Raw genomic sequence first — 10,209 nt, 5'->3', positions numbered from 1 at the left:
CAGAACATCAGAACCAAAGAACATCAGAACCACCAGAACATCAGAACCATCAGAACCATGTTGTCATTTAAAATGAGAACCAAACGTTTGTTCTGGCTGAAACTGGACAAACTGCCATGTTTCCTCGCTGAGAAGCTGCAGCTGTAACCATGTGAAGCTAAACTTTTATTTCTAACCAGAGTAAATTTATTACCAGCATAACGTTTTATTCAACACGACAGGATTCATTATTTATACCCAAGCAGATCATTTCTGACTTAAATCCACTAAACAAACAAAAAGTCGCTTCATTTCTTACATTTGTTTCCCTCTTCGTGGCCTGTTAGTAATTTAACAAACTTTTTGTCCTCCGGGGTAAAACCTGCAGCTGCGCCATGCCGCGCAGATCCAGCAGGGGGCAGCACAGCCTCTCCTGGCAGCTTCGGTACCAACGAGGGGCTGAAATGTTTCCGTTGGCATCATGAAAACCAGCAGCTCGAATAGTTTAGAAACCAACATGATCTGCTTTCCAACTCCTCCAAACTGAAGATGGAGTGAAAAACATTTTAAATTTAATTTAAATAAAAACCTCGTCTGTAAATCTGTTCTTCTCGGCACTAATGGCAGTTTTAGCTTCACCTGGTTGTTTCTGTAAAAACACAAAAACTCATTTTCCATCCAATTATTACTCAATTAATCCAAAAATAATCCCCAAATATGTTGCAATTAAAATGATTTTTAGCTGGAGATGAAAATTATTGACTTTTAGGCAGTAAAATGTTTATTTTCTTATTTAAAAAATGAGGGTTTAGCTACCAGATGAAGATGTTCCTGCAGTCATTAGGTCTGGGTGTGATTATTTTCCATTAGTCTTGCTTGGTTTGGACACATTTGTTACCTTAAAAACTGAAATCATAATTCCAGTCATGTTTGCTGATCTTCGTATTGAGTAAATTTAGTTTTATGGTGTTTTATTTGAGCGGTTTCATGATCTCTGCTGGGAAGCCAACATGACATCATCTGGGTTTGCTCTGCTATTTTGGGATTAAGACGGGGAGCGCCTCTAAATCCCAAAATTGTCCCGAGGCTCAACTTGAAATGTTTTCCCTTCAGATGAAACTGCAGGACTGGTGCGGAGAAAAACAAGGGCAAAGGTCAGATGAGTCAACCGACGTTAGCTTAACGCTACAGACAACAAGCCACCGTCTGGGTTAGCCGAGTTCAGTCCTCTAGAGACAGATTTGTCCAAGATGTCCTCATAAATCCCCTCGGCTCATAATCAGCAGCGTTTGTTGTGAAAACAGAGACGGAGCTGTCTGGGCCTCACACACGGCTCAGGCAGTGTGTGTGTGTGTGTGTGTGTGTGTGTGTGTGTGTGTGTGTGTGTGTGTGTGTGTGTGAGAAAGGCTCAGTTATTTAAAAGCAACTCCCTGCTGTCCCTTCATCTGTAGGGCATCAAAGTTTCTCTTTATATTTCCTCTCTTCGTACAGCTACGTGAACGTTAGCCAGTGGTTAGCGCTCCTCTGCTAATGTAGCAGCTAGCGTTTTAGTTAGCATTACTGCTAACGGAAAAGTCTGCCACTGGTTGATTGTGTCTCTGACTAAAGTGCCAGTCATACTACGAACTTTTTATTTTCAATGGTTGTCTTTGTCTGATAGTTGAGCAGTTCTGTTAATCTGAAAAGTGTGGAGGGCAAGAGCAAAAAAAGAATCCATTTCTAAAGGAAGGCACTGTAAGTCAGGTTACAGGGGCAGTAGCCCAGGGCCACAATTTTTGGGGAGGCCAAAAGATTTTTATTTTATTTTTTTTATATAAATTAATTCGTTTTTACAGTTCCTTACTGTACATGTATCAGTCATACTGATGTATAAGTCTGCCTATCAATGTTCTGTCATTCTCACCGAGCCCTCTCCAGCCCAGGGCCCCCCGCCCAGTAGGTGCGGCCCTGGCTCTGGAGCCATTTTTGGCTCCATTGTTTAAATATTTCCCGACTCACCGTAGCAGCTCTTCTCCCGGTCCGGCGGGGATCCGGGGAACAGCGCCCTGGCGGTGGGACTCCCGTTGGGCGTGTCGACGTCCAGCCGCGGGAGGGAGATGGCGTTCTTGATGATGGGCGACACGGCGGGCGGCGGCGGCGACAACTCCTTCGCTGCGTCCCGGGGTCGGTTGTCCGAGCCCCGCCGGATGTGACGCAGCGTCCTGGAGAAAAACGCGCCGATCTTGTTGTCGGGTGAGGAGACGGAGTCGGCGTCGCCGTTGCCGCCGTTGGCCGACCCGCCGTGGTTGCTCAGGAAGGACGTGTCTCCGAAGACGTCGCCGCCGCGTCCGACGTGCATGGTGTGGCGGAAGTCGCCCAGCGGAGGGCTGATCATATCCGCCGTCAGGTCGCCCTTATGGCGCCGCCGGCCGGGGGACACCAGGCCTTTGAGGCCGGACAGCTTCTCCTGAAGATTCATGACCACAGAACCTGGTGGAGGTTCTCCCAGTCAAGATCCGAACCGAAACCAACAACAAACCTCAGCTCAAAGTTTGGTCCTAGTTCAAGTTTTTCCAAGACGGAAGGGCAAATCCAGGTCTGCAGGACCAAACTCTTCACCAGACTGTTTGTTATTCACAAACCAATTTCTTTGATTTGATGTTTCGCATCATTGAAGACGTTAGAGAGGCAGAACCTGAGGGAACCGGGTTCAGTTGGGTTCCAGTTGGTTCTGCGGGTCGCTCCAGGGTTTGGCCTGGGAACGGGATCAGGGCATCTATGGAGAGGAAAGACATCCGTGTTAAACCTGGAGCCTCTGGGTGCTTTTCATCTGCTGCTGTAATGTAAACATGAAACGCATTTAACCGCATCGATGCTGAGAATCAAAACGTCCCGTTTTCCCTATAAATCTGTCCCAGAAGTTCTTGGGATTCCAAGTGTCCGCTGGCGTGGAACCGGCTAAGTTTAGCCCACAGTCCTCCTCTGTGCTGCAAACCAGAATCTGCCTCTCGTCCACATGGGAGGACTCGGTGCCTCCGCTCTTCCTGTTGTGTCTCGCTCACATTTCAGCAGCCGGACTGTCAGCTGCTCCGGCCGACGCCTCGGTCAGAACATCAGATCAGTTCAGGAACAGGCAGAGTCAGACAGGAAGACATGATAATTACTGCAGCCGATGCTCAGATTCCCGACTATAAAACCCACAGAACGCTGCAACGCGGAGAGAACTGATCAAAAATCATCTTATTATTGATTTTTATGGTTGTACTGTAATGAAAGTTCAGAGTAATTATTGTAGCCCAAATGATACATCGTTAGAAACCTTCTCTTTAATTCACTCAGGACTTGTGCAGGTCAAGGGTCAGGAAAAGGGAAGCTAAAATCTCTGCAGACCCCACACATCCTGGACACAAACGGTTCAGTTTTTAGTCTTGACACAAGATAAAAACAATAAATATTAACCGGCCTATTAGTTTTAGAAGCAGTTTCTCTTCAGTCTTAAACTGATGCTTTTCTAACTTCCTGCGGCAGCTAGCTGCTTTAGTAGCTTTAGCAATATAAACGGACCGGACTGACAAACAGACATAGAATAGATAGAGATCATATCTCACTTTTACTTTTTTTAAAATAGCCTCTAAATTTAACTACAAGGTGGTTTAAACTCGTAATGATGCGAAGCTAAAAACTACAGATGTTTTAAACTACTAGTTTTATCAACATGAATAGACCAGACAGACAGAAAAACATGTTTTAATTATTATTTCTGTTTCCCTGAAGCAGCGCTGCGGCTGAAACCGTCTTATAAAGGTTTGTTTCTGCATCTATTTCAGTAAAGTTTCTACATCCTTCAGGCTCAAACCGTGAAGGTAAATGAAGTTACATGTTTAACTCTTATTGTTTTCCATCACTGTCCTGCTGATAATTACGGTTCATTTTCTTTTTACCGTAAAACCTTCTGCTTTGTTCTGCTTTGTTCTGCTTTGCTTCGTCTTTGCTGCCTTTCTTCTTCATAGGTCTTTGTAAAACCATGCAAACTGGCTTTTTGCCGCATGTTTTCTGTTCCAGAAGAGTAATTGATATCCCGTCTAAAAATATTTTGATAGCACAAAGAGCTAAAAAACGCCCCTCTGTTCCTCTTTAGAGGTTTTTCACAGCAGCTAAACGTCTGCAGGCCTCCCACACAACCAGAGCCCAGCCTGGCGTCATTAATGAGCCGCTGCGGCTCACGACACGCAGGACGGCATCGGGGCCGAGGCGGCCCCTGTAATTTGCAGCTCACCGCAGACCAGGCCGGCCCTGCGCCGGCTGCCCAGGGCGGCCGCTGGCAGAGGGGCGTCGCAGCAGAGCAGCGCAGGCGATGCGGAGCCAGAGGAAAACGGGATTTCCGAAGTTTTTAAAGCGTAAACTCGTCCCAAACAGCTGAAACCAGAAGTTTACATTCACAAAAGACGTATTGTTTTTTCACACTGAGGTGAAACCAGAACAAACTTTTCTTATTCCAGGTAAATTACCACATTTTTCTATTTGCTAAATGCCAGAATAATGAGAGAATTTTAGGAAATTTCTATAACTTTATTCAAAGTCAAAAGTTTAGACACTACATCATGTGAATTTTCCAACTGCGTTTCCATTTACAATAAAATGTGACATTGAAATTACAAAACATTTCCTACATGGAAATTTTAAAAAGTCAAATTTTTCCATAAGTTTTTGTGCCAGGATGAGGCAGTTTTTCAGCTGAATCCGAATTATTTCACTAAACTACAATAGAAACGCTTTTCTCACATCACAGGACTCACATGAGCAACAACAGGATGTTACTACTGGCAGAAACGACAAAGACGACGACGACAGGAAGTTGTAGGAGGATGATTACGTTGCATGTTTTGTTTTTACATCTTATCAGTTAAACAAACTTATTCATGTGATTTTAATTGTGTTTCTTATTTAATGGACAAACCGCATTGTTATTTTATATTGGTGGATCATAGATCAGGTTTGTCGCACATTTATTATGGAAATGCAGCTCATGTGAAAAAATGCATGTCTTTTTATAGTGTTTGCAAACTTCTGGTTTCAGTTGTAACTCCAGGAAACGCAGGCAGGCGTTCCTAATTACTCTGAGGAAAACCGCAGATGTAGTTTATCTGGAAATAATCCCATTAAAAGACCTTAAACCACAGCAGGAAGAACCTCCAAAACTTCCTGCCAGGTATTTAATGAACAACTCTTCTTCTCTGCTCCTCCTGAAACGTTTATTATTAGCTACGCAGAATCATAGAGATTGAAAACGCCATGAAATATCACAGAAACGAGCCTGACAGCATTAAATCTGAAGGTTTAATGGTTTAATCCCAGATTGTCTGTCTTTGTCTTAGAAATCAGAAAAGTAGGGAAGCGTCGACAGCAGCCTGGATTATCCTGTAATCCTAGTCTCTCCCATCATCCCTCTGCTCACAGCCTGGTAGCTGATCCGCCCGTCAAAATCTAATTAACTTCAACAAATTAATTAGAGCCGAAAACGGGGAAAATACAGCAGAGTAAAAAACGTGTAAATTTAGAGGAATTAAAGCTGTGAACTCATGATGAAGAGTTCAGGAGAAGCTTTCCCAGACAATTTAACAATATTTAGTATTATTTCTCACTAATTCTCACTGCAGACAGAAACTGCATTAAAAAACATTTTATTGAGGATTTTCTGACATGAAAACAACAAACCTAAAACTGTTTGAAGTCTTTCATGAACAGTTATTAGCGTCAGCGTATGATTCAAACCCGGAGAATTAAATATTTTCTGCTGTCCAACCAGAACAAAACTATAAAAAACATCTCCAGTCTCACTGCTCCGCTAACATTCAAGCTAATTTTTAGCTTAGCGCTTTAGCTAACATTGAAAACATTTAGCTTTGCCTGAATTAATTTCTTGGCATAAATGATAAAAGTTAATTTATTTGGATATTTTTGTAAACCTTCAGCTGAATGACGTTAGTTTTGGTGACTGTTAAAAATTATTCAAGTATTTATACATTTATATTCATGCTATTTTAAAGTCTGTTTAGCAGTTTAGCATTAGCTTCTTTGTCGTTTTCTTCAGTAGTTCTTTGTGCAGCGCCCCCACAGGCAGGGAGGGGAACAGGTTTCTCGGTTAGTTTGGTTGTTATGAACTGAAACAGCTGAAAATGTAATAAATGTCGCAGTTTTGGTCCTGGATCAAACTGGATCTGCTGGACTTTCAGGTGGGAAAACAGCCTAAAACTTCTTTTGTTGGTTAATTAGTTAAATTCCAGTTAATTCAACGTAGTTTTTTTTTAAAGCTAAACTACCAGATGAAGAACTGCAGTCTAAGCCTCCGTCTAAAGACGCTGCAGTCAGGTTTTTCTCTCTGATTTCAGACTTCGTTCCAAAGTTCCCGTGTCGTTTGAGCAGTTTATTCTTCGGATGGTTTTGTTAGATGTAAACCAGAGTAACCACAGTCTGAAGGGAGCCGTGTGTGTTTGAACACATTCCTGAGCAGAGCATCACTCGGTGGAGTCTCCATTACGACCATCTGATTGAAACCATGTTTGGGATCTTGCTCTCCTCCTCTCTGCCATCCTAAATTACATCAGGTTTTCATTTATCTTCTTCTTAAATTTACGTGGATTTCTGCTGGTTTTGTTTCACTTAAATCCACATTCGATTGAACATTTTAGCTCCAGTTTTCCTCTCCTCTGTTACTCACTAACCAGGTGAACAAACACGCGATAAGGCCACCATTTTCAGGGCCACCGCTTGACTTTCAATTACGCTCCTATTTTCACCATCGGCGCTCAGTCCGCGTCCAAGAAAAACAGCCCTACGTTTCCTCCGCAGCCAAGAAAAAACACTCGCATGCCTCCAGAAGACGTCCAGCCTCTGCAGCGCTTTGTTTCCTGGCACTCCTGACTTTCCTTCTTTGTGTTTCTGTCGACTTCCTTCTGTTCTCGCCTTCCCTCTCTGACTTTTTACATGTTACAGATTCAAACTTTTCACTTCTCAGGCCCAAATATCGATGCTGTAAGTCACCGACTAATGCAGGAGGATTATTAAAAAGCTCCAGATACAGATTTAATCAAATCTACTGACATTATTAGACAGTTTCTATGACTGATGACACATAATGAGCAGTGGCGCCCCCAAAAGGTGGCCCCGGGGGGCCTGGCCACCACTAGAGGAGTTTCTGCCTCTGTCATAAATCATATTCATGTCATACAAACCTTACAGCCTTGTTTTTTAGTCAAGAGATAAATATAAAACCCAATAAATACATAAATAAGTGAATAAATTCATATGTCATAATTTAATCCATCCTAATAAACATTTTCTGAGTGATGAGGAGTAAAAATCATTATAAAAGGAAACAAACTTTATGCTCACAAACAACTGAAGTCCTACTCTGTTTTTGTCTCTGTAAAAATCTCCCTTTTTCTTCGCAGCCATATTTCCATAAAAAAATTCCTTTTTTTAAATTGTGTAACTGCTTGGAAAGCCCAGTTATGATCTGTTTGCAGGTTTTTTCCATCATAAAGTGACGTTTGCCCTTTAATCTGCAGTCGTTGGCGTCAGGACCAAACTGTGTGCTTGAAGCTCTTCATGACACGGTGCGTCTGTTAACATGAGGTCAGAGGTCACCGACAGTCGACTGGACTGTGACCATTTGCTGACAGCCGCCGGTGATGTCAAAGGTTTCCAAACTTCACACTGAGGCCAAAGACGGCAGGAGAAACGCAGCGAGCTCAGCTGTGTGAAAATCAACACGTCGTTTTCACGTTGGCCGCGTCGGTCACACCTGGAGGTCACACCTGGAGGTCACCAGGGGTCAGAGGAATGTTGGGACCTCAGGAAACGTTTGTCATCAGCTAGCAGCGCGCCGCCGCTACTGGAAATCATTTGGCTACCAGGAAACATGCCTGAGCTAACCATCTGCTGCCACGTGATAAATTACCCCAGAAGTTATCGCAATAAACGATTGTATTGCTGTTTATTAATCTCAAAGATCAATAAAGTTTAAATTCTGTTGAACATTTAACTCTGGAACTGGAAGATATTTTAAATATCCAAAGTAAATAAAAACAACAAATCCAGTTAATCATGAAGTTTCTGCTAGTTGAGACCAAAACGCCAAACTGAAAACTTTCCTCATCCAGTAGAAAGAGAAAAACAATAACTGGAAATGATTGATTTTTAATTGATCATGTAATGAATTGATTTGTTGCTGACGGCGACGGCCTGATTGGCGGCTACAGAACCGGCCTGGATCCGTCCCAGCCTGCGGCCGGCTCTGGTTTTTATCGATCGCTGGTGTTTGTTTGCTGCAGCGCTGCAGCCTGACGTGGTGGTCCCGGTCGGGTCAAAGGGCACCGAACCCCAGGATCACGCCCACCTCACTGAGCCCTGCTAAATTTAAACCCTCCGGTTGAATCAGAGGTGGGTAATTGCAACCAAAGCCCGGCTGAAGTGTGGAAATGAAGTTGCTGCTGTTTGGATTTGAATCTGTGAATCTGCTGCAGACGGTTTGATCACTAACACCAGAAAAATACGGCTTCATCTCAAACTGCTCCTAATCTGCTCAGCTTGAGATAACAGAGTCTAATAATTAATCCCAGAATGCCACAGCGGTGATATTAGGCTGTTTTGGAATAAATGCTATTTGTGCTCAGCCTCTTGTTCCTGTTTTTTTGTTGTTTTTGTAAGTTTAATCTTTAACTTTCTACCTGAATAAACGTTGTTTCTGTTCTATTCTTGTCATCTTCCAAGTGGAAAAATGTTTTTGAAATGATGTCCATGCAGCAGCAGCAGCAGCAGCAGCAGCAATGCAAGCGGCTCCAGGAAGCCCCTGAATGAATCACACTGACTGCACACAAAGCCTCTGCATGACCAGGAAAGTTCAGATGAGTTCACATTTACCTCAAAACCGGGCTGGACTCCCGCTAGGCGGTTCGGACGCTCACCTGGCCGCGGCGGACCGGGATCAGGGCGATGAGACGCGGCGGCTCCAGGCTGGCTGTGCTTCCCGCGGACAGGACGCGCGCTTCGGGTCCGGGTGGTCCGAGCGAGCCGCCGGAGCTGTGGCTCTGTCCCGCCGGAGAGTTTGGGTCTGCGGGGCGGAAAGGGGCGGGCCGAGCCTCACATACCAGCAGAACCCTGGGAGAGCCGCTCCAGAGCTCCACGTCCAAACCCGGCGGCCGGTCAGGATCGATTACTGATTAATTCAACTAAAATAAATCAGTTTCCTTTTTTTAAATGACGTCATCAGATGAATGTCTGCTGACTTTCAGCGCCGAGAAGTTCAGGAAACATTTTAGTCATGTGGAATAATTAGGACACCCTGGCGTTACTTTGATTCATTTTAGCAAAACTGACACATTAAAGCTACATTTATAAAATAAAAATATGTTTTTACATATTTGCTAAGACTGTCTCCATGTCATGACAGTTTGCTGGGAGATAATCTGTGAAAAGATCTAATCCTGACTGATTCCTGATGAAACAAACCACTCCCGTCAAAAACAGCCAATCAGAGCCAGGGGGAGGGGCTTAACGGTGCCAATCAATCTCATGTACTTGCTGCCAAATGTGATAATGGCAGATTAACACCCGTTACAGGAAAACCATTTATCCACCATCATCAGTAGCCAACTAGTTTGAGCGTCCACATGCTAGCTGCAACGTATTAGATTGCAATTGACAGCGCTAAGACCCGCCTCCTGACTCTCATTGGTTGATTCGAGCTAGTTGATTCTTTTATTCAAATCCTGGGTATTAATGACAGAACATCATGACTCAGCATTTAGGAGGTTTGTCCTGACAGACAACCACAAATCCAAAATGGCTGCATCATGTATAAAAAGTTACACAAATAAATGCTTTACCAAATATCCAATCCATCCTAAAAATCCAAAATGGCTGACATGTGTCATCAGCTGCACCTGGTTACCAAACTGCATTGTTGTTTCACTCCTGTAAGAGCCATGATGTCACGTCCTGTTTCCTCACTTCCTCTATGAGACTCAGAAGCTTTTATATAGTCAGAAGGAATCTGACTGCCATTCACACTCCAGTCCGGTAGGTGGCGGTAAGTTGGTTTGTCAACCAGCAGTAAAAACCTAGAAGAAGAAGGAAAAGTTGCTTTTGGACCCACAATAAGCGGTGAGTTAATTTTGTTCAGTATTATTAGTAAAGCCTCTCATTGTTTTAACCATTTTAACCAATTTTACAAATTCAGTTTCCAAACCT

The 10,209-nt window shown here is 43.5% G+C and overlaps 1 protein-coding gene across 2 annotated transcripts in view; it reads right to left on the bottom strand.

The window, feature by feature from the left end:
- Positions 1-9,382, bottom strand: part of cdc42ep1a (CDC42 effector protein (Rho GTPase binding) 1a) — an 11,533-nt gene extending 2,151 nt beyond the window's left edge. The window contains exons 1-2 of one of the 2 annotated variants that reach the window (XM_008436269.2): positions 8,881-9,382; positions 1,978-2,734 (exon numbers count right to left, since the gene is read on the bottom strand). In XM_008436269.2, the coding sequence (XP_008434491.1) occupies positions 1,978-2,437 (460 nt within the window). In that variant the 5' untranslated portion in view covers positions 2,438-2,734; positions 8,881-9,382. The remainder of the gene's footprint in view (positions 1-1,977; positions 2,735-8,880) is intronic. The other variant, XM_008436267.2, reaches the window with a different exon arrangement.
- Positions 9,383-10,209: the final 827 nt, after the last annotated feature.

The sequence above is a fragment of the Poecilia reticulata genome, linkage group LG19, assembly GCF_000633615.1.
Source record: "Poecilia reticulata strain Guanapo linkage group LG19, Guppy_female_1.0+MT, whole genome shotgun sequence".
Taxonomy (NCBI): domain Eukaryota; kingdom Metazoa; phylum Chordata; class Actinopteri; order Cyprinodontiformes; family Poeciliidae; genus Poecilia; species Poecilia reticulata.
This window is presented reverse-complemented; position numbering and strand designations above follow the sequence as displayed.